General features: G+C 42.1%; 1 protein-coding gene across 6 annotated transcripts; it reads right to left on the bottom strand.

Annotated features, from left to right (window-relative positions):
• Nucleotides 1-4: 4 nt before the first annotated feature.
• Nucleotides 5-24,913, bottom strand: shoc1 (shortage in chiasmata 1). 6 transcript variants are annotated; one of them, XM_045703005.1, is made up of 30 exons: nucleotides 24,702-24,910; nucleotides 18,226-18,301; nucleotides 16,572-16,701; nucleotides 16,259-16,349; nucleotides 15,723-15,925; nucleotides 15,303-15,465; nucleotides 14,986-15,091; nucleotides 13,964-14,105; nucleotides 13,675-13,791; nucleotides 12,991-13,120; nucleotides 12,418-12,512; nucleotides 11,945-12,208; nucleotides 11,789-11,818; nucleotides 11,085-11,627; nucleotides 10,775-10,930; nucleotides 10,099-10,275; nucleotides 9,727-9,819; nucleotides 9,417-9,598; nucleotides 9,155-9,227; nucleotides 8,887-8,956; nucleotides 8,612-8,790; nucleotides 8,234-8,339; nucleotides 8,017-8,128; nucleotides 7,604-7,719; nucleotides 7,434-7,521; nucleotides 7,194-7,325; nucleotides 3,735-3,884; nucleotides 2,648-3,476; nucleotides 2,368-2,443; nucleotides 5-339 (listed from the first exon to the last, which is right to left on the bottom strand). In XM_045703005.1, coding segments are annotated over exons 1-30 (4,677 nt in total). In that variant the 5' UTR covers nucleotides 24,704-24,910; the 3' UTR covers nucleotides 5-293. The 6 variants fall into 6 exon arrangements, with proteins under 6 accessions (XP_045558961.1, XP_045558962.1, XP_045558964.1 ...); XM_045703006.1 differs by having other exon boundaries at nucleotides 24,774-24,909; XM_045703008.1 differs by lacking the exon at nucleotides 10,775-10,930 and having other exon boundaries at nucleotides 24,702-24,913.
• Nucleotides 24,914-27,344: the final 2,431 nt, after the last annotated feature.

Genomic DNA, 27,344 nt, shown 5'->3' with positions numbered 1-27,344 from the left:
CAAATACAAAGCACGTTTTATTTAACCAATGGTTATTTCACACACATCTCCCAAACAGAATATACATAGTATTCCTTTTGGAATTCTCTCGAACCCTGCAAAATGTTTCTCTCAGCAACTATTCACATTGCAGTGGAAATGCAGTGTCTGACTACATAAAGCATTTTTACAAGTTGTAACTGAGGTATTTGGGACCAGTATAGTCTTAGTCCCTTATTGTCGGTAAATACAGTGGCTATGCTTGTGAACGGAGCTTTTATTGCAGTCCTGATGTCCAGTCCACCTGCTGTTTCTCACTGCGGCACAGCTAAAAACACCAACCACGGAGACAGTGGACTGCTACGGAAAGGTCACAGGACGAAAGCATTAGACTAGACAGAAGATGTTTAGATATGCACTAAGTGAACATTTGAATTGATGGAAATTACTGACATACATTCATTTGAGTTCATAAATATTAATCCAGTCTTGTTCATGGTCCTGATACAATGCTTAACATGTTCTGGCAAAAGCAAAGAAAGATAGAGGACAACATTTCAGATTGCTTTTATTTAAAAAGTATCTTTAACGTCATATTTTTATATGAATTTGTAAAAGTCAAAATTACACAAAACTGTCTACACGCATCCTTCTTATAAAAAGATTCACAACATTTTTATTAAAAAAACAACTTACACAAAAATGTATGATTATTTTCCTAACAACAGTTGAACATTTAATAGTGTCCTATAAAACACTCAAGAACCTATGGTATATTACAGAGCCTTCAGAAAGTAGTCATACCCCTTGACTTTTTAGAAATGTTGTTATGTTACAGCCGGAATTTTAAATGGATTAAATTGAGATTTTGTGTCACTGGCCTACACACAATACACCATAATGTCAAAGTGGAATTAAACATTTAAAATGAAAAGCTGAAATGTCTTGAGTCAAGAAGTGTTCAACCCCTTTGTTGTGGCAAGCCTAAATAAGTTGTATGGACTCACTCTGTGTGCAATAATAGCGTTTAACATGATTTTTGAATGACTACCTCATCTCTGTACCCAACACATACAATTTATCTTTAAGGTTCTTCAGTCGAGTAGTGAATTTCAACCACAGATTCACAAAGACCAGGGCACCTATTGTTAGATGGGTAAAACAAATAAAATAAAGCAAGACATTGAATATCCCTAGTCACTCCACCTAGTCACTACACATATACAGGCGTCTTTCCTAACACAGCTGCCGGAGAGGAAGGAAACCGCTCAGGGATTTCACCATGAGGCCAAAAACAGTTACAGTTTAATGGCTATGATAGGAGAAAACTGAGGATGGCTCAACAACATTGTAGTTACTATACAATACTAACCTAATTGACAGAGTGAAAAGAAGGAAGCCTGTACAGAATACAAATATTCAAAAATATGCAACCTGTTGGCAACAAGTGATTAAAGTAATACTGCAAAAAAATGTGGCAAAGCATTTCACTTTTTGTCCTAAATACAAAGTATTATGTTTGGGGCAAATCCAATACAACACATTACTGAGTAGCACTCTCAATATTTTCAAGCATAGTGGTGGCTGCATCATGTTATGGGTATGCTTGTAATCGTTAAGGACTGGGGAGTTTTTCAGAATAAAAAAGAAACTGAATGGAGCAAAGTACAGGCAAAATCCTAGAGGAAAACCTGGTTCAGTCTGCTTTCCACCAGACACTGAGAGATGAATTCACCTTTCAGCAACACAATAACCTAAAACATAAGGTCAAATATAAACTGGAGTTGCTTACCAAGAAGAAAGTGAATGTTCTTGAGTGGCCAAGTTACACTTCTGATTTAAATCTATGGCAAGACCTGAAAATGGTTGTCTAGCAATGATCAACAACCAATTTGACAGATCTGGAAGAATTTTGGGGGAAAAAAAGGCAAATGTTGCACAATCCAGGTGTGGAAAGCCCTTAGAGACTTACCCAGAAAGACTCAGCTGTAATCGCTGCCAAAGATGCTTCTACAAAGTACTGACTCAGGGGTGTGAATACTTATGTAAATAAGATATTTCTGTATTTCATTTTCAATACATTTCCCAAGATTTCTACTAAGATTTTGTTATTATGGGGTATGGTGTGTAGATGGGTGACAAACAAAATAAAAGTAATCCATTTTGAATTCAGGCTGTAACACAACAAAATGTGGAATAAGTCAAGGGGTATGAATACTTTCTGGAAGGCACTGTACCTGTATTTCTTACATACTGAATATCACCAGTTGTAGACAGGGCAAGGGACTGACAGGATTCTATCCTTGTAAGTTTTAAGAGTTTTCTGTTCATTTTTCAGGTCAATCTTACTATTTTGCCCTTTATAAATATGAGACATTTTAGAAAAACCTTAGTCTTGTCTGTCCATCACTTCGGCCTGGCACCTTCTCATAACTGAGCTTTCCCCTCTTCAATGGCGTTAAAACTGGGGGGAAATAAGAAGAGTAAAATACATGAAAACAGGACAAAATAATCTCGTAATTGCTCACATTTACATAAATAATTATGTTCTTTTCACACTTCAGGCTATATTGGAACTTTTCCAAACCACTAAAGGAGTTTTCTAAAAACCTATTTAAATGCAAACTTGATTTCTCAGCACTCTAAACATGTTACTCTCAGTCTTTACCTGTGCCAGCCATCTCTGGGCCTTCTGCTCTCCTCTTCCTCTCCATCCCCGTTCTGTAACTGGTCCCGTAGTCAGGTGACACACTCATGTCTTCCCTCCCCTGGGCAGTGCTGTAGGGGCTGCCACTGCTTCTGCCCCCCCATGACAGAGCTCCTCTAGACGAGGCCAGGCTGGGGTAGTGGCTGACATCAGGGTAGTGCAGCCGGTCAGTGTACCCTACTGTAGAGAACGAGTACATCTGGTTGTCGGAGTACGCTGGTCTCTGTGTGTTGGTGCTGTAGCTGAATGAGGATGAGAGGCCCGTCGGAAATTTATTTTCTGGGGCGTAGTTTCTGGGGGAGCCACAGGACTCCTGGTGTAGGGGTGCGCTGCCCGTCCACTCCTCTCCTCCTCTTCCTCTATTCCAGCCTACAAACTTCAGCTCATCGCTCTCCTCAACCTCCCATGGGTTGTGGCTCCAGGTGTGCTGAAAAGGGGCCTGCTGGGAGCCAAAGGAGGGACTCAAGTCCACCTGGAAGTCTGCACCGTCTTCCTTGGTCATGACAGAGCTTTCTTCATAGAAGCTCCCCACTACACTCTCAGCACTGGGGGAGCTAGCGAGGAAGCAGTTGGAGTTGAATGGTTCTGGGTCGCGGTGTGTGTGACGGTTGCAGTCAGCGTGTGGGTCACGGCTTGTATGAGGGTCGGTGTGTGTGTATTGATTGTCTCTGCTTGTGGCCCAAGGCTCAGTGGGGCTATTGTGGTCTTTCTGATGAGTGAAGTCAGTGTGAGACTCTGTGGAGGAGGCAGCCGCAGTCAGCTTGTACAGAGACGTGGTGTCACTGAAGAGCTGAAATAAGAAGGAAGGTAATTATTTAAACTTTGTATTATCAATATAGCACCATCACAAAGTTTGGCTGATAAAACATAACTGAAGACAAAGTTCGTAATGATGAGGATGCAGATGTTCCATAGCATATGGAAAAGGCATACATCTACATTGTAATATACAAAAAAGTAAGATACAACCCCATATTTTCTTCCCAATGAAGGCAAGGTGTATGACAAGACTAGGAAACTCGTGAGAGGACATGGCTGGCCAGGTCACCTTGACGACTTTGTGAGGGACCTCAGGGAGCAGCTCCTGCAGCTGGGAGAGGGAGGCCCCCAGGAGCCAGTGGAGAGAGGGGCCCCTACTCAACATCAGCTGGGCCACCAAAGGGTTCACACAGGGGAAACCTAAGAGGCACCTCTCCTCCTGGGGGGAAGACATAAGGGAAGAGCAGCCGGTGAGACCAAATAAACAAACATGCACGCACACACACACACACACACACACACACACACACACACACACACACACACACACACACACACACACACACACACACACACACACAGTACCAGTCAAAAGTGGACACACCTACTCATTCAAGGGTTTTTCTTTATTTTTACTATTTTCTACCTTGTCACAACACAACTGATTGGCTCAAATGCATTAAGAAGGAAAGAAATTCCACAAAGGCACACCTGTTAATTTAAATGCATTCCAGGTGACTACCTCATGGAGCTGGTTGAGAGAATGCCAGGAGTATGCAAAGCTGTCATCAAGGCAAAGGGTGGCTATTTGAAGAATTTCAAATATAAAATATATTTTGATTTGTTTAACACTGTTTTGGTTACTACATGATTCCATATGTGTTATTTCATAGTGTTGATGTCTTCACTATTATTCTACAATGTAGAAAATAGTAAAAATAAAGAAAAACCCTTGAATGAGTAGGTGTGTCCAAACGTTTGACTGGTACTGTACATCCAAATACACAAGAGCAAATACACATACAAACACATTCGCACACACACACGCACGCACACACAGACCGTCCACTGGGACAACTAATTCTCTCTGTTTAAACTGTATGCTTCCGTCATTAATTAACTAAATGATGACATCGGCACTATTATTCAGCACTCTGAAATTAACTACATTCATTTGGTATTTCATTAAGATCCCCCATTAGCTGTTGCGAAAGCAACATCTACTCTTCCTGGGGTCCACACAAAAATGAAACATGACATAATACAGAACATTAATAGACAAGAACAGCTCAAGGACAGAACTACATCAATTTTAAAATGGCACACGTAGCCTACATATCAATACATACACACAAACTATCTAGGTCAAATAGTGGAGAGGTGTTGTGTGGTGTTGCTTTATCTGTTTTTTTAAAACAGGTTTGCTGTTCATTTGAGCAATATGAGATGGAAGGGAGTTCTATGCAATAATGGCTCTATATAATACTGTATGCTTTCTTGCATTTGTTCTGGATTTGGGGACTGTGAAAAGACCCCTGGTGGCATGTCTGGTGGAGTAAGTGTGTGTCAGAGATGAGTTTAAGTTGACTATGCAAACAATTTGGAATTTAATGTCTCTCATAAAAAAGAAGAAGTGATGCAGTCAGTCTCTACTCAACTCTTAGCCAAGAGAGACTGGCATGAATAGTATTTATACTAGCCCTCTGATTAAAATGAAGAGCAAGACGTGCCGCTCTGTTCTGGGCCAGCTGCAGCTTAACTAGGTCTTCCTTGCAGCACTCAATCACACGACAGGCCAACATTCAAGATAAGACAAAACTAGAGCCTGCAAGACTTGCTTTTTGAAGTGCGGTGTTATAAAAGCAGAGTTTCTCTTTATTACGGACAGACCTCTCCCCATCTTCACAACCATTGAATCTATATGTTTTGACCATGACAGTTTACAATCTAAGGTAACACAAAGTAATTTAGTCTCCTCAACTTTTTCTGGGTCGCACCCTTCATTATCAGATTCAGCTGAGGACTAGAACTTAGGGAATGATTTGTACCAAATACAATGCTCTTATTTTTAGAGATGTTCAGGACCAGTTTATTACTGGCCACCCATTCCAAAACAGACTGCAACTCTGTTAAGGGTTTCAGTGTCTTCATTAGCTGTGGTTGCTGATGTGTATATGGTTGAATCATCAGCAGAGATGGACACACATGCTTTGTTTAATGCCAGTGGCAGGTCATTGGTAAAAATATAAACAAGTAGAGGGCCTAGAGAGCTGCCCTGCGACACACCACACTTTACATGTTTGACATTATAGAAGCTTCCATTAAAGAAAACCCTCTGAGTTCTATTAGATAGATTGCCATATCGTGGATACAGAGCTGAGGTTGAAAAGCCATAGCACATACGTTTTCTCAACAACAGTTAATGGTCAATAATATCAAAGGCTGTAATGAAATCTAACAATACAGCTCCCACAATCTTCTTATTATCAATTTCTTTCAACCAATCATCAGACATTTGTGTCAGTGCAGTACATGTTGAGTGCCCTTCTCTATAAGCATGCTGACAGTCTGTTAATTTGTTTACAGAGAAATAGCATTGTATTTGGTCAAACACAAATTTTTCCAACAGTTTGCTAAGAGCTGGCAGCAAGCTGATAGGTCTACTGTTAGAACTAGTAAAGGCCGCTTTACCACTCTTGGGTAGCGGAATGACTTTGGCTTCCCTCCAGGCCTGAGGACAAAGACTTTCCTCTAGGCTCAGATTAAAGATATGACAGATAGGAGTGGCTATAGAGTCAGCTACCATCCTCAGTAGCTTTCCATCAAAGTTGTCAATGCCAGGAGGTTTGTCATCATTGATTGATTGATAAAAAAGAATCCACCAAAATTCTAACTTGCAATGCTTTTCTTTCATTATTTGTATTTTTATGCATGAGTATGATGGCTTACTGTTCGTTGTTGGCATTTCCTGCCTAAGTTTGCCCACTTTGCCAATGAAGTAATCATTAAAATAATTGGCAACATCAAATGGTTTTGTGATGAATAAGCCATCTGATTCGATGAAAGATGGAGTTGAATTTGTCTTTCTGCCCATAATTTAATTTCAAGTTTTTTATACAATTCATCTTGGCTTCATAATACAGTTTCTTCTTCTTTTGTTGAGTTTAGTCACACAATTTCTCAATTTGCAGTAAGTCAGATGTGCAGCCAGACGTATTAGCCACTCCTTTTGCCCCATCTCTTTCAACCATACCGTTTTTCCCATATCCTCATCAATCCATGGAGCACTCACAGTTCTAACAGTCAGTTTCTTAACAGGTGCATGTTTATCAATAATTGAAAGAAGCAATTTCATAAACTCATCAAGTGCAGTGTTTGGATGCTCTAGATAGTTAACTATTTGTTAACATCATCCACATAAGAGACACAGCTAAATCTTTTGTATGATCTCTTATACACTATTTTAGGCCCAGCTTTCGGAACTTCGACTTCCCTGATATAGACACTATTTTGTGATCACTGCATCCAATGGGTACGGATACAGCTTTAGAACAAAGTTCTACAGTATCAGTAAAAACAGATTCAACACATGTGGATGATCTTGTTCCTGTAGTGTTTGGAAACACCCCGGTAGGTTGATTAATAACCTGAACCAAATGATGATAATAGCAGTGGAAAGGATGAAAATACCACATGCTACTGAGAGATAAAAAGGCAGTTTGGTAAGACTACAGTAGTTACTAGTCACCTCTGAGGAAATCACAGAAAGCCATTCTCTGTCCAGGTAGCTGAGAGGATCTCTGTCACTGGACAGCAGTGTATGGAAGGCTATCTGGCAGATCCATTTGGCAATGTCCACCACTTCTGATACAATCAGCACCTGGTATTGAGAGAAATAAGTCAGCAAAAAGTTTTTTTAAAAGCATTCATAGAAATGTTGTATCAGGCATGCATGGTTGATTTTGATGAGAGCTGAAATGTATTTTACCTTGACATCCAGGTCCTCAGTCTTAAGGCCAAACAGCACCAGAGAGGAGTAGACCAACACCAGGTTGTTGAAGCCCTCGCTGGTCAACCTACACCCACAGAGACGACCACAAAGACAATTCAAAAATGTAATCTGTGGGAAATGTGTGCGCGTTGGTGGTGAGTACTAACCCAGAGTCCTGCTGGCAGTGAAGGATGAGCCAGCAGCAGCTGTACTGCAGAGACAGAGCAGTCAGTCGAATCACTAGACTCTCACAGGCCCGCTCCTGACACAGCTCCTCCTGCTCCTGGTGATGGGGGAGACCAGAGCAAAGAACACATATGCACAGTTTGAGAATAATGTCTTAACCTACAGTTCTTCTAGATATGAGACAGAAACAGAATAGAAAAGTGTTAACAACTGGGGAAATGTGGTATTCAACAATGTAATAATAGGATAGGGAGGGGAGTGGGCATACAGTACATTTTGGTGGAGAGACATTCTTCTGAAGAACATTTATTGGGAACTAAACAATGGATAAGATCCTTCTAAAGAAAGACAGAGAAAGGCCCTCTCTTCACTGGGACTGGTGAGGAGGACCTACTTGAATGATGACTGCAGTGCTTTCGTCGACTGTAATCACAGCATAGTGATGAGTCCCTCCAAGCATCTGTAAGGACTGAGAGTGGCTCCTCTCCAATACAGTCATATTACACCTGCAACAAAGAGACACATCCTCAAACCTACTCCAAATAATAAGGACAATAAAGTCAACAGATTTCAGAAGTGACTTGAAATAATTCAGTCGAAAGAAGACCCACGTTGACTCCAGTATCTGAAGCAACAGAGGACAGCTGAGCAGACCCTCGGTCACAAACAACACGAAGGGGACACTCTGCTCCAGGGACCAAGACTCAGGGTCACTCACTGGTGGATTAATACAAACACAGACACACAAGCACACACACATGGAAATTGGTGAAAGGAGAATTGATTATTATAGTACCTGTACATCTGCATTGCTTACTCTCTTGGGTTTAAAGCTCGGTTTCTGTATAAGCACTTCTGTTGTAAAAAGGGCTCTATAAATACATTTGATTATCACAATTGATCGATCATTTCAGAATTTCATGAGAAATGGCCAAGAAGCAATTAACACCATTTAAAAGAATCATCTTCCTGCCGAGTTCAATACAAACCAGAGGAATTAGGTATCCTGGTCTGGAAGGTGATGTGTGTGATGTTCCTCTCTGTGCAGACAGCAGCCCAGGGCGAGTGTTCCGTGTTGCTGTACTCCACCACCAGGGAGAAACAGTCCCAGGGGAAGTCGGCTTCCATGTGCTGACTACACACCACCACACAGCAACTATGCTGCAGGCTGGGAGAAGGGAGAAGGCATGACAGTATAATTTCTCAATAGGAGTTCCAATAAACAAAAGAAGTATGTGTAAATAAAGTTTTGGCAGATACTCACCTATCTAGCACTTTCGAACCCTCCAGCTTACTTCGACTCTCCTCAGGACACACTGCAGCTACAGCCTCACCTGGGACAGACACACACACTCAGATAGGGTAGGGCTGATTACTAAAGTAATCTTGCATAAGACTATTAAATAAAAACCGTGAGCAAGTGTAAGATAAATGCACCGCAACAGGCCATGTCTGCTTGAATTGGCATCACTGAGTAATACAAACCTGACAATATTAGATCAAGTCTGAGAGAAGCGAGAAAGTTTCCTTACCTGTGACTTGGCTTAGGGCTTTAATAAGCATTGCTCTGGCACAGTCCAAGTCCATTGTTATTATCACCAGAACCTACAATATAAAATGTATTTACCTCTGAATTACTACAGTCATCAATTGTGATGACTTTCACAACGTAGTCTGGTTTGTGGTGAAGTTCACATACTGTAGATCCTATTGTGCCTTTTAGCTGTCATGTTGAATGAATTGCAACGTTTACTTTTCATATCCATATGCATTTTGATAGGAAAGAAAACTCACTTTGGAGTTTTGGACCCCATTGCTCTTGCTCTGCACCCATGTGGTCAGCTGTTCCTGCAGTTCCAGTATCTTAGGATTGGGCTCTTGTTTTTTCTGACTGAGATACAGAACAATCTCCAGCTTTCTCACTAGCTTGTCCAGACTCTGCCCCGCGCAGGCCTCTGTGGCCTTGGATAGGTACTCTTGTTACAGGACCAAAAAGAGGGAAGTTCCAGATATATAGAGGACAAAACCGTGGTTTGCGATCAATTAAAAGCATTGTTGAATAGCAGTGTGCTGAAGTTGACATTTTCAACTCCTGTATACTGACCCACTGCAGTGCTGAGGTCACACTTGAAGAGCAGGTCCTTCACTGTCACAAGGACATGTATCAGTGCCACATAGTTAAACAAAGCCTCTGGGTCTGCAACACAACATCAAACAACTTCTTCTATATGTCAGGCCATAAAATGAGACGTTCAGATTCAATTACTAGGGTGCAGTATATTATTACCTTAATTTGTATTACTTTAATCCTTTCAATCGTGGTTTAAACACGGTTTATCAGATCAGAAATCTACTAAACAAATGGAAAGTCAAGGAAGAACACGCCAGAATAAGCCAACACATATATATATACACCAGTGTCCAAGCATGATGGGTGCCTGACTGGTTGTGTTTGGTAAATGTGTGTGTGTCTCACCCTGGCCTTGTCGAATGCTGAGCTCCTTCTCCTGCTGTTTCAGTAGGAAGCGTGTGTGGTCCGGGTACAGGATGCTGAAGTCTCCACAGGCTGTGTTAGTCAGCCCCAGCTCCCTGGCTCTGGACAGGCAGGGCAGAGCAAACGCCTGCAGCTCTCTGTACGCCCAGAACTGACTCTCTGCAGGAGCACAGAGGGAGGGGAGGCAGCTGTAACTGTGCTCAGAATTGGACGTGTGTCATGGTTAGCAGCTTGATGTTTATTGGGATGAATCTTGTCCTGGAGGCAGAGCTGAGTAATATCCTCTAAATTGGCCAGCTGCAAAGTCCAAATTGACTATATATCATAATAATTCATGAAATGGTCTTAATTTAAGGTTAGTGTTAGGGATAAGGTTAACAGTGTGGTTAAGGTTAGGTTTAAAAATATATTTTAGGACATTGTGGCTGTGCCAGCTAGTGACTACCCTGCAGAGCTGCCTCCAGTACATGAGTCATCACAATGAATGCCAACCTGCTCATGGTTAGGGGACGATGGAATCAGTTTTCACAGCATCGTCTGCATTTGATTATCAATATACTGTAGCTATATACATGTTTAGTAACAGTATTTAACTATTAATATAGGTGAACATAGTATTATTATTTAGTTCAATGTGTACCACAGTACTGCACTGTACCTGTGGCTTGGATGTGTATGACTTTGCTGTTATGTCTGTCCTCAGGGACAGGCTGAATGATTGCCTCAGGGGCTCTGATGTCATTTCCTGTGACTGCATAGGCAGGCCTCATTTCTGTCGTAGGTGGCTGTGGTGTCTGCTGTTCCACCTGTGCCACTGAAAATCACTCACTTACTTATTAAATAAGTTAAATGCTTAGAGGGCCTAAAATAATCTCACAAACCCATGTTGCTGTGAATACTGCTTGTCATGGTGAATTGCCATGAACATGGACAGTAAAATATCATATCGTATCTACTTCATACTCTACCTGGGGTGCTTGTATAGTTCTGAGGCGACACCGAGACGTAGGTTCTCTGTTGGGCCCTTAACATCATGAAAGTGGACAGAGGGTCTAAGTCCTTCTGAGGTTTAGCCACTGGGAGACTCATGTGACGGTCTCTCACACTGGGTCTGGGGGTTGGGAGCTTGGATACATTAGCTGTCTGGTCAGGTAAACCCTCCTTCTTCTGAGGTCTAACGGCATGGTTTAACTTCTCCAGGTAAGTAGTGGTGGTAGCCTGTGCTGCTGAGATGGCCATACTCCCAGCTCTCTCTATCTCACGAGAAGTTGAAACAGCCTGCGTTGAAAAGACCACAGTCCCAGATCTCTCTTTCTCTTGGGAAGAAGTAGATGCTTGGGCTGTGAGGGCCACATTCCCGGTTCTCTCTCTCTCCTGGGAAGTGGAAACAGCTGGTGCTGAAACGACTGTGTTCCCAGCTCTCTCTCTCTCCTGATGATATAGCACAACCATGGGCGTTGCATTCTTCAGGATAGACCTGCCTTTGATCTCACTTGGTGGGCCTGACAACTCTAGGGACAGATAGAGGAGCGAGATCCAGAACTTTGCTGCAGCCATATTATACACACTTTCAATGTTTTTTTGAGGCACTGCGGAAGATAGCGGCAGCAAAGTGCTTATTATATTATATGGTAATAAACTGATTCATATATCGGCCTGATATTAAACTTACCAGAGTGATCTACAGATTCACTCAATATATCTGTAAAACAAGATAACACAATATCCTCAATAAGTTTCACGCTTTGAAAGAATTTACTAAGTTACCTAGACAGGTAGCTAGCAATACTGCAGTGGGACAATAGTTTTATAGATCAGTCAAACTTACTGTCCATCTGACAGGGTGATAGTAGTGTGAAGTCCTCTATCATACTGCTCAATGTCTCCATAAGGTGGGGTTGGTCTGAGATCATCATACTCTCAGTGAAGTCAGAGGAACCATTCCCATACATCCCTGTCAGTCCTGGTGAGTTTGTTCCCAGGAGTGATAGTTCCATTCCTTCATCGAGTCTCACAGAGTTGTCCCGACCAATCCCTAATAAGACTTCGGTCAAAGGCTGGAGCTGCACAACGGATTCTGACTTCTGAGGCTCTGTTAGCATTTAGCAAAGAGAAGAATATGTATTTTTAGTAATGCAATGCTGCTAACAACGCAATGTGCAAAATGCAGCATGAATGCAGGCAAAGGAAGTGTGACAGAGGGAACTTAGGTAACGGTGAACTGGTAACAGTGGATATTGTAATTTGTGATACGTCTTGTTATGTCACACACCTCATCTAACTACAGTACTATGCTCTTACCTGCCAAAAGAAAGCCCACTACCAAGTCAAGGTGCTTCTCTGCCCTCCAAAGTGCCTGTTCCATCTCCTCCTGATCTTTCTCAGACACAAAATAACTACAAGACAATCACCGGCCCCATGAGACCCTGCATCACTTAGTGGCACGCTGCATCACTTAGTGGCACGCTGCATCACTTAGTGGCACGCTGCATCACTTAGTGGCACGCTGCATCACTTAGTGGCACACTGCATCACTTAGTGGCACGCTGCATCACTTAGTGGCACGCTGCATCACTTAGTGGCACGCTGCATCCCTTAGTGGCACGCTGCATCACTTAGTGGCACGCTGCATCACTTAGTGGCACGCTTACAGAGCCATATATAGAGACATGATGTACTGTGTATATGGTGCAGCACACTTAGTAATGGAATCTCAGAACAACATTGCAGGTTGCTATATCCTGTATCCTGATATAAGCAGCCACATCTGCAGTGGTAGAACACGCCAAGGAATGTACCCCAGCTATGAAAAATACATGGTATTATCTCTCTAGTCTTACCCTCACACTGGTGATAGGTCAAGAGGTGACTTACTATCTGTAGAGTGGAGAGATCTGCTCAGCTGGGAGTTGGGAGGAGGCCAGACAGAGCTGGGTCAGGTTGGGCTTGGGAGAGGGGGTGAGGGGTAGGTCCATCTCCATCTGAGTAGGCAACACCAAGTGATCTGATAGGAGGGGGGTGGAAATTCTAATAATTCACACATTGATTTGGTTATACCATATGTCGATAATACATTGTATGTAGCCATTCTGTTGATTTATTGACTCTTGACACATAATGAGAATATACAGTAAAGTGAGATCTACAGTAAAGTGAGATCTACAGTAAAGTAAGATCTACAGTAAAGTGAGATCTACAGTAAAATAAGATCTACAGTAAAGTGAGATCTACAGTAAAGTGAGATCTACAGTAAAGTAAGATCTACAGTAAAGTGAGATCTACAGTAAAGTAAGATCTACAGTAAAGTGAGATCTACAGTAAAATAAGATCTACAGTAAAGTGAGATCTACAGTAAAGTGAGATCTACAGTAAAGTGAGATCTACAGTAAAGTAAGATCTACAGTAAAGTGAGATCTACAGTAAAATAAGATCTACAGTAAAGTGAGATCTACAGTAAAGTAAGATCTACAGTAAAGTGAGATCTACAGTAAAATAAGATCTACAGTAAAGTGAGATCTACAGTAAAGTAAGATCTACAGTAAAGTGATAGTTTTGTACCTGATGACTTGAGATCCAGCAGGATTTCATTAATCTCACAGTGAGAGTCATTGACTGGCAGCCTTGGCACTTCAAACTGGGATATGTCCACTGACTCCAGTGCATCTGAGGGAGTTGCTGAAAGAAAGAAAGAACATATAAAACAGGTTGTTATTGGTAAGGAATATTTCTTCTCAATGACTTAACTGGCTCAAGGTTAAATAAACAGATGACACAGGACTTTGCAATTAGCCTCAATCACAGTCATTCTACACGGTAAATGCTGTTCCTAGATATAGTTACCCCCCACCTTTAGTGAGCATATCCAGGCAAGAAGTTCGCTCCTCCATCAATTCGGGCACAACATTCAATAGTTTAGGAATATTTGAAAAAGGGAGGCAATCTTCCCTCTTGGGTGTGCAGGTGTCCATTTCAACAGGTAACATCAGAGACTATAAGAAAGGAATAACATTGAATCATTTATACAATCTGGTAACTATTTGCTAAACAGATTTGTTATATAATCTTCCTCCTCAGTGTCCTGTATGATCATCTCTTCATTCTCTATGATTGTATTTGTACTAAGATTTTTTTGGGACAAACCTTGAGCCTTTCTTTATTAGATCAACTGGTGCTGGGGTTCAGCTTGACGGTAAGGATGCATTACTTTGATTTCATCATCAGGATTTGGATCAGAACAAAGTATACATAATGAATCTCTTTTATGTATGGTAAATGTTTTATACATAAATGCAAGTGCTAAAGAAAAGCCAAGAAAATTACTTTAAAATGCTGCATGAATAAATTTAAAAAATGGTAACGCAAAGCGAACCCTAAATGCCTGTGAAGCCTTATGTATTTTTGTTTAAAGATGCACTACGCAGAAATCGCTCCACCATTTCCTGGTTGCTAAAATTCTAATAGTTCGCTTAATTTCAGTTTATGTGACAAAACGAGCAGTCATAGTGTAGAGTATCATTATACCATCTAAACCACTGTGAAACATATTTTACTTTCAGCTTTGCACACCAGCTTCAAACAGCTGAAACTACAATATTTTTGGTTATGGAAAAGACGCAAAAATGAAACTTAAGAACGGGAAGCATAAAAATAGCACACACAACAGATCTACCGCTTCTTTAGACCTATAACTCATATTTCTGTGTGAATTTAGTTGGGTCGCCAGAAAAGTTACATATTGTAGCTTTAAATGTGTATACCCTGTGTATAAAGATTGTCTTTGTTTTGTATACTGTGATACAAAGTATGACTATATTTTGTTACATTTGTTGTTAATAAAACATTGAAATAATAATAATACAAATAAATGACCTCTTCATTCAACAACAACTCTTTGCTAAAGTCCTCGTCAGTGTTTGAACAGGTTTCGGAGCTTTCCGTCTCTGCATCAAGGGGTACCTCATAGGCCGCACAGTGCCTGAAAGCCCAATTGACATTAAATAGTTTACAAAACAAAAACAGATCATTAAGTAATACTACACAACAAAGACAACTGTATATTACCACCATGAATGAAAATATCCTTAATGAATTGAAAATTGTCCATGGTTTTCTATGAGGATGATTCATTAATTTAATTCCAATTCCCTTACTGAGTTCACTGAAATGACCCCAATACTGTTGCCTACCTGAATATAGCTTCCTCTGACAGGGTGCCTCCAGTGGAGCTGAGAAGAGGATCTGACACAGGCAGGTTCCTCAGTCTGGATAACTTGGCTTTCATGGAGGGCAGATGTTTCCTGAACTGTGGCAAGTGATCAGCAAACAGAACCTCCTCTGGCATGACAAGATCTGAGAGGACAATACAGGTTTGGTTATATCAGTACATGTTCACATAGTTATTTTGCGACTTGTTTCTTTTAACTTACCTCCACTGACATAGACACTGCTTATAGCACATACCTAGGAAAGGATATCTCTGGATATGTAATTCAAAATAATTCAAGGGATTTTCCTCTTCATCGTTATTCATCCAATAACAGGAAAATAACATTGTCTGATACACAGTGTAGGAATATTTACATTGAAGCATTACGTTATGAACTGACCATCATGCTGATGACTTGGCCTCATTTTCTCTCCTGTGCTCTTGCTAAAGGATTCATTACAGACAAAGTGTCCCTTGTCCTTCCTAGCCTCTCTCAGGAGCCACGCTGCTTCATCTCTATCTAAATCAAGCTGCGAGTTAGGGTTGGAGCTCGATATCACCTCCAGAAGATCCACTCTCACCTGGGTCAGACTAACACTCTGCCTGAAAAATTACATCACGATGAGAAAACCCTGTCAAATTTACATTTACATTTTAGTCATTTAGCAGACGCTCTTATCCAGAGCGACTTACAGTAGTGAATGCATACATTTCATACATTTTTTTTTCTGTGCTGGCCCCCCGTGGGAATCGAACCCACAACCCTGGCGTTGCAAACACCATGCTCTACCAACTGAGCTACAGGGAACAAATGTAGCGCATACAATCCTTCAGTAACTTCTCAGGTGTAAAGTGAACTTTAAGCATTTGGATTGTCTTTAAACATAAAAATGGTGTACAGTAGCCTATATACATGTTTTCAAATGAAGTGTTTACTTCTCAAGAGAGGATGTTGGTTGTCCTTTAATGCTCAAGTCATCTAGTACAGATCCACTGACAAACAGTTTGCAGTTGGAAATCACATTCCCTGTCAAAACAAGGAATAGGAAAAACGTGTCTATGAGTCCTTATCTAACCACTGCTGATGCAATAATGTAAATGTTTAGACTCCTTCCTATAGATAATCATAATCATACAAATCTGTGTTGGCCCATACATAATTGAAGCATTTACATTGAAAAACCTTGGAATAGGGCCAACTGCTGTGTAGTCGGGTAGATAAGTAATTAAAAAGAGTAACTCAACATACCTCTGCTCCATGGTTTCCTGTAGGTGACCTCAGGGGGGTTACCAGTGTGGGGGTAGAGGTCACTGCTACCCAGATGGTAGGGCATCGGAAGGGCCAGCCAGTTCATGGTCAATTTGAGACTAGTAGAAGCCTATAGATTGAGACAACGATGCAATCTAACATCAGACCAAGGTTCAAATAAAGCAATTTTATACGAGACAGCATAGTAAAGTACTTTTTTCAGCATGGCTGCAGTTATATGTATGAGGCAAAGCCGAAAATAATACCTTGAATAAATCATTTCAAATACTTTAGCTGTACTCGATTGAGTTTGCCTGTTGCAATGGAAGCAATAAAAAAAAACATTGGTAACAATATACAACACTAATTTATGTTTACTAGAAATGTACATTTACATTTAAGTCATTTAGCAGACGCTCTTATCCAGAGCGACTTACAAATTGGTGCATTCACCTTATGATATCCAGTGGAACAACCACTTTACAATAGTGCATCTAAATATTTTAAGGGGGGGGTTAGAAGGATTACTTTATCCTATCCTAGGTATTCCTTAAAGAGGTAGGGTTTCAGGTGTCTCCGGAAGGTGGTGATTGACTCCGCTGTCCTGGCGTCGTGAGGGAGCTTGTTCCACCATTGGGGTGCCAGAGCAGCGAACAGTTTTGACTGGGCTGAGTGGGAACTGTGCTTCCTCAGAGGTAGGGAGGCGAGCAGGCCAGAGGTGGATGAACGCAGTGCCCTTGTTTGGGTGTAGGGCCTGATCAGAGCCTGAAGGTACGGAGGTGCCGTTCCCCTCACAGCTCCGTAGGCAAGCACCATGGTCTTGTAGCGGATGCGAGCTTCAACTGGAAGCCAGTGGAGAGAGCGGAGGAGCGGGGTGACGTGAGAGAACTTGGGAAGGTTGAACACCAGACGGGCTGCGGCGTTCTGGATGAGTTGTAGGGGTTTAATGGCACAGGCAGGGAGCCCAGCCAACAGCGAGTTGCAGTAATCCAGACGGGAGATGACAAGTGCCTGGATTAGGACCTGCGCCGCTTCCTGTGTGAGGCAGGGTCGTACTCTGCGAATGTTGTAGAGCATGAACCTACAGGATCGGGTCACCGCCTTGATGTTAGTGGAGAACGACAGGGTGTTGTCCAGGGTCACGCCAAGGTTCTTAGCACTCTGGGAGGAGGACACAAGGGAGTTGTCAACCGTGATGGCGAGATCATGGAACGGGCAGTCCTTCCCCGGGAGGAAGAGCAGCTCCGTCTTGCCGAGGTTCAGCTTGAGGTGGTGATCCGTCATCCACACTGATATGTCTGCCAGACATGCAGAGATGCGATTCGCCACCTGGTTATCAGAAGGGGGAAAGGAGAAGATTAATTGTGTGTCGTCTGCATAGCAATGATAGGAGAGACCATGTGAGGATATGACAGAGCCAAGTGACTTGGTGTATAGCGAGAATAGGAGAGGGCCTAGAACAGAGCCCTGGGGGACACCAGTGGTGAGAGCACGTGGTGCGGAGACAGATTCTCGCCACGCCACCTGGTAGGAGCGACCTGTCAGGTAGGACGCAATCCAAGCGTGGGCCGCGCCGGAGATGCCCAACTCGGATAAATCATTGGCTAACACACAGGCTTCAGATAGAGGGGAAAGGCCTAAGTAGTCAACTCACCTCAGAAGAATAGTCAAGAGCTCTATATTTGACTGCTGAGAAAATATGACTTGAGAAAGAGCACCCATCTTCAGACCTGGATGGGGACAAACAAAAGTAGAGCAAGAATGGAGAGTCAAGATCTGAGTAGCACTTGTTGTGCAGAATCTTTATAACTCTAATAGATTGATCATATTAGAGAAACGGACTTAAATTATGGATATTGGTCCTGTAACGCTAACATACTGTATTTCCATGACTTATTAGCCTATAGTATTGTGTAATGTGGTGACATGTGAGCCAGTGGCTGCATGAAGATAAACACACAAATTAACACAGGTATTTGGACTGTGTCAGATGCAACAGATTGTAAACCAAAAAAAAGAAAGAAAAAAAACAACAATGTATCACTACTAAAGAGAAGAGCATTCCATCAGCCCAGGTTTGATTGAGTTTCAAATATTTTCAAATAATAAATGATTCATTCGAGCAAAATAGAGTATTTTGTATCATGGCTCCTCACCGTATTTTGTCTTAAAACATTTGCATTTGTTTGACTTGTGAAATGCACTCCAACTCAGAGATTAAGATTAATGTACTTTTGACAGATATTTTATTTAAAAAGAAGGTACACAATGAGTACATCCGTATATTTTAAGAATGTACTTGGCTTCATGTCGTCAATATCCAATGAAAATGTCTGATGGCAATCCTTGAGAACTCAGTTAGGGACACAGTAGGAAGCAACGTGGGTGGTGTGCCGGCTGTAATGAGTTTTACACCTACAGTATAATGTGATTTAAATCACATTTCAGAGACTGGAAATTCCTGACCACTATTTTGATTTCATGCCCACAGATACTCCCAGGTGTATTTTTCAGACGAGCCAGGCTACAACCAAAGAGGAGATGAACACCACTGATAATTAACACCCTGCAGTCTCTAACCTCTCCTACAGCAACATAACCGGACTACTCTTCAATTACTATTACAGTGCATTCGGAGGGTATTCAGACACCTTGACTTTTTAAACATTTGTTACGTTACAGCCTTATTCTAAAATTGATTAAACTGTTTCCCTCATCAATCTACACACAATACACCATAATGACAAAGCAAAAACATTTTTTTTTATGTAGGCAAATTTATAAAAAATCAAAAACAGAAATATCTTATTTATATAAGTATTCAGATCCTTTGCTATGAGACTCGAAATTGAGCTCAGGCGCATCCTGTTTCCAATAATCATCCTTGAGATGTTACTACAACTTGATTGGAGTCCACCTGTGGTCAATTCAATTGATTGGACATGATTTGCAAAGGCACACACCTGTCTATATAAGGTCCCACAGTTGACAGTGCATATCAGAGCAAAAACCAAGCCGTGAGGTCGAAGGAATTGTCCGTAGAGCTCCGAGACAGGATTGTGTCAAGGCACAAATCTGGGGCAGGGTACCAACAAATGTCTGCAGCAATGAAGGTCTTCAAGAACACAGTGGCACCACCAAGACTCTTCCTAGAGCTGGCCGCCCGGCCAAACTGAGCAATCGGGGTAGAAGGGCCTTGGTCAGGGAGGTGACCAAGAACCTGATGGTCACTCTGACAGAGCTCCAGAGATCCTCTGCGGAGATGAGAAAATCTTCCAGAAGGACAACCATCTCTGCAGCACTCCCCCAATCAGGCCTTTATGGTAGAGTGGCCAGACTGAAGCCACTCCTCAGTAAAAGGCACATGACAGCACACTTGGAGTTTGCCAAAAGGTACCTAAAGACTCTCAGACCATTCGAAACAAGATTCTCTGGTCTGATGAAACCAAGATTGAACTCTTTGGCCTGAATGCCAAGTCACGTCTGGAAGAAACCTGGCACCATCCCTACGGTGAAGCATGGTGCTGGCAGCATCATGCTGGGGGGGATGTTCTTCAGCGGCAGGGACTGGGAGACTAGTCAGGATCGAGGGAAAGATGAACGGAGCAAAGTACAGAGAGATCCTTGATGAAAACCTGCTCCAGAGCACTCAGGACCTCAGACTGGGGCTTAGGTTCACCTTCCAACAGGACAACGACCCTAAGCACACAGCCAAGACAACGCTGGTGTGGCTTCGGGACAAGTCTCTGAATGTCTCTGAGCCCGGACATGAACCCAATCAAACATCTCTGGAGAGACCTGAAAATAGCTTTTCAGCGATGCTCCCCATTCAACCTGACACAGCTTGAGAGGATCTGCAGAAAATAATAGGAGAAACTCCCCAAATACAGGTGTGCCAAGCTTGTAGCTTCATACCCAATAGGACTTGAGGCTGTACTCGCTGCCAAAGGTGTTTCAACAAAGTACTGAGTAAAGGGTCTGAATACTTATGTAAATGTGATATTTTTAATATGTTTACATTTTTTTTAAAGAATTTGCAAACATTTCTACAAACCTATTTTTACTTTGTCATTATGGGGAATTGTGTTTAGATTGATGAGGGAAAAACACAAATGTAATCCATTTTAGAATAAGGCTGTAACGTAACAAAATGAGGAAAAAGTCAAAGGGTCTGAATACTTTCCGAATGCACTGTATACTGTTTGCCAAGTCTCCTACTTTGTAGTTGGCCTTCCTGTTAACGGCTGGGTGATGTGGCTGATTTTTACTGACTCTGGGTTGGCTGCAGAAATCTTCATCCTCAAGTTGAGCAAGACTGAGATCCTCCACTGCATAGGTAACGTATACAACCGTAATGGGGGTTAACATCCCTCTTGGAAAAGTGGCAGCCTTCATGTGGGATTTTCTCTGGATTGGTTGTCCCCTGTTCCAGTGCTGTGTTTTTGTGGTTTTCTTAAAGTTCAGACCCCTTAGATACAGGGTGTAGTGTAGTGGTTTAGTTTGTAGTTGTGGTTAATTATGTGGTCTTTGGAATCTTCAATCCTCATGTACCATACTATGGGATCTTGGTCTCGTTCCTGATTCCTTTTGGTGATGTTGTTTTTCTGCCTCTCAGTTATCAGGGCTCTTAAACAGCCCGGGGAAGGAGAGAGGAAGGCGGGAAATAACATGAAGGTCTTTAGGATCATTTTGACTCTCATGACTACCATATGTGGCGGTAAACTATGTCCCATTGTCACGTCCTGACCATAGTAAGATGTTATTTTCTATGGTAGCTTAGGTCAGGGCGTGACAGGGGGTGTTTTGTGTTTTTCTATTTCTATGTTCTTAGGTTCTAGTTTTTGTATTTCTATGTTGGCTTGTTTGGGATGATCTCCAATTGGAGGCAGCAAGCAGCCCGGTGCGCTCGGTGCAAGCTCCTCACAGCTGCCGTGCTAGAGTTGGTATTTGAGCCAGGAAGGAGTATGCCTGCTCAGCGTTCCTGGTCTCCGGTGCGTCTTCTCGGTCCAGGTTATCCTGCGCCAGCTCTACGCACGGTAACCCCAGTTCGCCAACACAAACCTGTGCGACCTGTCACAACGCCTCGCGCTTGTCGGGCTACGGAGGTTATCCAGCCAGGACGGGTTGTGCCAGCCATAAGCTCCAGACCACCAGTGCGCCTCCATAGCCCAGTACGTCCTGTGCCTGCTTCTCGCACTCCCCCTCCAGTGCGCCTCCATAGCCCAGTACGTCCTGTGCCTGCTCCTCGCACTCTCCCTCCAGTGCGCCTCCATAGCCCAGTACGGCCGGTGCTTGCTCTGAGCACCTGGTCCTCAGTGCGTCTCTCCAGTCCGGTGAGACCTGTTCCAGCTCCACGAGAAAAGCCTCCAGTGATAATCTATGGTCCGAAGCCTGTAGAGATGATCCATGGCACAAAGCCTCCAGTGATGATCCATGGCCCGGAGCCTGTAGGGATAATCCATGTTAAGAAGCCTGTAGGGATTATCCATGGTCCGGAGCCTGTAGGGATAATCCATGGCAAGAAGCCTGTAGGAATGATCAATGGCCGGGAGCCTGTAGAGATGATCCATGGCACGAAGCCTCCAGTGATGATCCATGGAGCGGAACCTGTATTGATGATCCATGGCATGAAGCTTGCAGCAACGGCCCCTAGTCCGGAGCCCCCGGCGACGCTCCCCAGTCCAGAGCCTCCGGCGACGCTCCCCAGTCCGGAGCCTCCAGCGATGCTCCCCAGTCCGGAGCCTCCAGCGACGCTCCTCCAGCGACGCTCCTCCAGCGACGCTCCTCCAGCGACGCTCCCCAGCCCGGAACCTCCTGAGACGGCCTGCAGCCCAGAGCCTCCAGCGGTGGCCTGCAGCCCAAAGCCTCCAGCGGCGACCTGCAACCTAGAACCTCCAGCGGCGGCCTGCAGCCCGGTTCTTTCGACGACGATCCACGGTCCGGTGGTAATAAAGCAGAAGGATCAGCGGGTGGAGCGGAGATTACGCTCAAGCAGAGCCGCCTCCTCTGCTGGAGGTTAAGGTTATGTGGACTGCATTTGAGCCGCCATAAACAGGAGTTGCCCACCCTACCCTCCTTTTTGTTTTTGTTTGTTTAAGTTGCATTCGGAGTCTGCAACTTGGGGGGGGGGGTACGGTCACGTCCTGAGCATAGGAAGATGTTATTTTCTATGGTAGAGTAGGTCAGGGCGTGACAGGGGGTGTTTTGTGTTTTTCTATGTTTTCTATTTCTATGTTCTTAGGTTCTAGTTTTTGTATTTCTATGTTGGCTTGTTTGGGATGATCTCCAATTGGAGGCAGCTGGTCCTCGTTGTCTCTAATTGGAGATCATATTTAAGTAGGGGTTTTTCTTCCTGGGTTTTGTGGGTGATTATATTTTGAGTAGTGTTTGTTTCTCTCTGCGTCACGGTTTGTTGTTTTGTCATTTTCAGTTATTTGTGTATTGCAAAGTTTCACGGATTTAATAAAATGTGGAACTACAACCACGCTGCACTTTGGTCTGCTCCTTTTGACAGCCGTGACAGCCGTTACTTGTTGTTTTCATCCTGTTTGATCAATCAAATATAGCGGAATTGTTCCCGGTGTTTGCATCACAGTGGCTGTATTCTGTGGGTTAGTGCAGCCCCTTCTCTACCTCCACAGGGCTGGGAAACTGCCCTGTATTAAATCAAATAACATTTTATTTGTCACATGCGCCGAATACAACAGGTGTAGACCTTACAGTGAAATGCTTACTTACAAGCCCTTAACCAACAATGCAGTTTTAGGGTTCCAAAAGATGTACATTGAGGTGGACACTATAGCTCAAATGTAGCTATGTTAGCCTATATTCTTTGAGAATTAAACAACTAAACATATTCCCAGACTGTAGCTTTAAAATCCTGATATTAGGCTAAGCCAAGAGTTTTCAAAGTGGGGCCTGCAGGGGGTCCGCAGCCAGACCTCAAAATGAAAATACATGAATAATGAATATTACTAACAGATGAAACAACTTTTGGCCAAAGGATCTGTGAAATAAGTTTAAAGTGTGTAATACAATGTAATATTATGTTCTTAACCCTGGGCAACATGGGCCTGGGAGGCTCACAGGGATATTGTTAGGCACAGTACTCCACCACTTATACATTTCTTAACTCAAAACATGTATTTATTTTCACATCAATGCAGGTTTAAAACTTTAAAGTTTTCTCTCTGCCTCATGGCTAAATGTGTTGCAGCATATTAGCGGTAAAGCGGCAACAACCCAAAATCTCTGCCCCATGGAAAAATATGTAGAATTGTAGAAAGTTTGCTTGAAAACTGCAAAATTTCCTCTCCAGGCCGAGACTTGGTTCATCCAGCCATGCACTGCAGATGTCATAGTAAAACTCCTTGTAGACTATTTTTATCGCACTCCAGTTGTGTTATGATTATGAGGGGGTCCCTGATGAATTTGCTATCACAAAATGGGATCCCTGGCCCCCCAAAAATTGAGAACCCCTGGTCTAGGCTATATGTTGTTCTGTTAACTAATAGTTTATTGTAGCTGTAAATTAGTTACACCTTGTGATTCATTTTAGTTAGTACACCCTATTGAAGATAAAACTCCTCTGATATAGGCCTTAGTAGGGAGCACTTGGCCGATACTGTACTGTATTTTGTACAATGCATTACCCAGGGCCTAAATAAGCTTACTGTATGATCTTTAGACATGTGTTTTTGTTGCTAAAGAGATAACGTTATTAACTATATTATAATGAGTATAGTGTTATACAAAACCAATGTCTTCGTTGTAATAGAAATTATGCCAAATTTAGTTATCTACTATTCTCATGAAGTACATTAAGCAGGATATTACAAGGATTCTGTTAGATAACTCTTTTTAAATTGACATTCGTTCTCTAGTATGATGTTGGATAGCTAAAGCCAACCAGGCCACAGAGGCTAACTAACCTAGCTAGCTAACGTTCGCTATCTTCACTGCCAAAACAAATCAAATGTGGGTTAGCGGAGCTAGCTATCAAGCTCCGGACATGGACTCAAGCTCTCAACAACAAAAAAATAACAGGAAGACAGTTAGTTGTATATAACCAACCATACATTTTTGTTCAATACTTATAGCTAGCTAGCTACGTTATTATATGACACTTACATGGCGGCGCCAATGATATACCTTCATCAAAAAACAAATGAAATAACAACCTCTTCTTTACTTCAGTCTCACCTCAACTTTCGATGCCCTCGTGACCTTCACTTGACAGATAATCATGACGTCACGAGTCGGCCTTTCTCCCAGGATCTCGGTTTCCACTAGACAATACAGCCACAAAGTCAGATTCACAGCCACAAAGTCTACATAAATTGTCTACATAAATTAGCTTTTTGGTCTTAATTTAAGGTTATAGTTAGGCGTAGGGTTGGTTAGCAGTGTGGTTACGATTAGGGTTACGGTTAGGGTTAGATTGTTTGTAAGAAGATAGATACATTGTTGAAATGGCCGGGGGTTTAGCCATAATGATGACTTTGTGGCTGTGTTAACTAGTGACGACCAAGGATCTCTGCTCCCATCCTTCACGCAGAATTATATTTGTATGCTTCCTTGAGCTCAATGATCTGATAATTCGACATTGAACACAGTGTTGACATTCATGAGGAAAATTGTATTGATCTTTCCTTCATGAAATATTGTAATTTTGTGTATAATATAAATGTTCACCTTCAGTTTTTATAATCTATTATAACATAGTACTGGTATTGCATCTATTTCATTCTGAACTTGTTATTAATGTATGTAATTATAAAAGGTTTTGCTACCTACAGAGTAAAAAGTGTGTATTATATTGCATGTAGGCTATTTTAAGAACATATTATTTATGATATTGCTGATAATAAAACTATATGAACAATTAAAAACGAAAAACATGTTCACTTGTATTTTATCACAAATAATAATACCATTTTTTTTTTACACAGTTACAATTTTACAGATAGATGTCGTTGAACATTATGCTGATATTACCAAGTGTGACCCATCTGAAAAAGTCAGTTATCACGATGACTGTCATGTCTTCTTACAAAACCTGACAAAGGGATACAAAAGGTTTAGTAGTCGATGTATTAAGTCAGATTTGTTCAATATACTGAAAAAGAATTGCACATATAGAGCATGTCATCATATATAGGCATACACAGAAAAATGACCAAAGCAAAGACTCCAATTGATCCTCCAGCAAAAAGTGATGAAACCTTCATTATGTAGGATGTACCTACCAAACGAGAGAAAACATCTTACAACAATCTGATTAAAACACAACAAAGCCAAAGGGATAAAGATGAGGAAAGGGAGCCTTACCTCTCACTTTTGCCCAAATAACACAAGTGTGCTTGAAATCCTAGACAATAGTTAAAACGTCACCGTGGCACAGTATGACTAATAGCACAGGAGTTCAATAAGATCAACAATCAATATAACTTTGTTAAAGACCTTCAAAACTGTCATTCCTTTTTAATGAATAAATGCTATGCATTTCCAATGCATAGCAGTTGGTCTTTACTGATAGCTTGTAATATGATGTAATAGTCTCTGCCATTCTGTAGTGGAGCGTTGTAGAAGAAATCATAGTAGGGTCCGTCGGCCACAGTTAGGGTAATCTCTTTCCCCTTATCCCTCAGATGGACCTGGGCAGTGACGCACTGTCCATGGGACCTCCTCTGACTGGAGGAGACTGGATTCTTAGGAGAGCTGTAGTCAAACACACGGGTCCCCTCCAGTGGCACCTGGAAGAAACTGTAAACCCAGGAACAAAAGAGAAAAGTGTTTGAGTCATAATAGCCAGTCAAGAGTGGCAGCCGTCATTGGGTCCATTTCAAGATACTAAATCAGCATTTAGTGAGGTAGAGGGATAGAGGTAAAATGATTAATTATCTAATTGGGTCCACAGTGTTAGCTGATCTGTGTAGCCACAGTGGCAATGGAGCCTCAACTTCTCTATAAAATTGTATTTGGTTTGAGGCACAATAAGAGAAGAAGTTATTGACAAATTTAAATATCATGTCAAAGTCAAAATTAAAAGCAATATTGTGCTTCATATTTCTCATAATACCTTAAAACATTTAATCATAAAACTGTTATTGTTAGTTGAGGTTGTTTTCTAGTGTACCTTGTAGGCTGGTGTTAGCTGTGACCGTAGAAGTGAACCTGCACAGTGCAGTGAAGCTGATGGTATAGCTGGTAACAGGCAGCAGGTTCAGGCAGATACCTGTAATAGACAGGTAGACAGATCAAATAACTATGTCAAGGTGTATGCATAGGTGTATGCAGTTCAGAGAGCACTTTTTCTAATCAACAATTTTGTATAGTTTATGGTCCTTGTTCAGATAAACTTACTCTGTAATGTTCTGTGTCTTCTTCATACTTGTCTGCATTCCAACGCAAACATTTTTCATGAAAACAACCAAGTCGCTGGTGGCAGGCTTGATTTCTGGTATTAACAAGAGAAAAAACATTAAAAAGTAAATAAAAAAAGTTTACTGATTTGCAAATTCCTTCCATATACTGAAAGGTTTTTCAAGTGAACTATGGTTTACAGATTCATGAATGGCATACCTTGGTATTGCAGTGCAGAAGCCTGCCACTTCCCGGTGATGTCACACACAGAGGTGTTCCTTCCTCTCCAGCTGTGGAATCCCTCCAGACTGTGGAATCCCTCCAGACAGCCACATCTCCTATGAGTTGGCCAGAGCAGGAGCTGGCCTGCATTTAGCTGTAAAAAACATGGTAGAAGTCAGATCAATT

The sequence above is a fragment of the Salmo salar genome, chromosome ssa20, assembly GCF_905237065.1.
Source record: "Salmo salar chromosome ssa20, Ssal_v3.1, whole genome shotgun sequence".
In the NCBI taxonomy this organism is placed as follows: domain Eukaryota; kingdom Metazoa; phylum Chordata; class Actinopteri; order Salmoniformes; family Salmonidae; genus Salmo; species Salmo salar.
The sequence above is the reverse complement of the archived record's forward strand: the minus strand, read 5'-3'. Positions and strand labels throughout refer to the sequence as shown.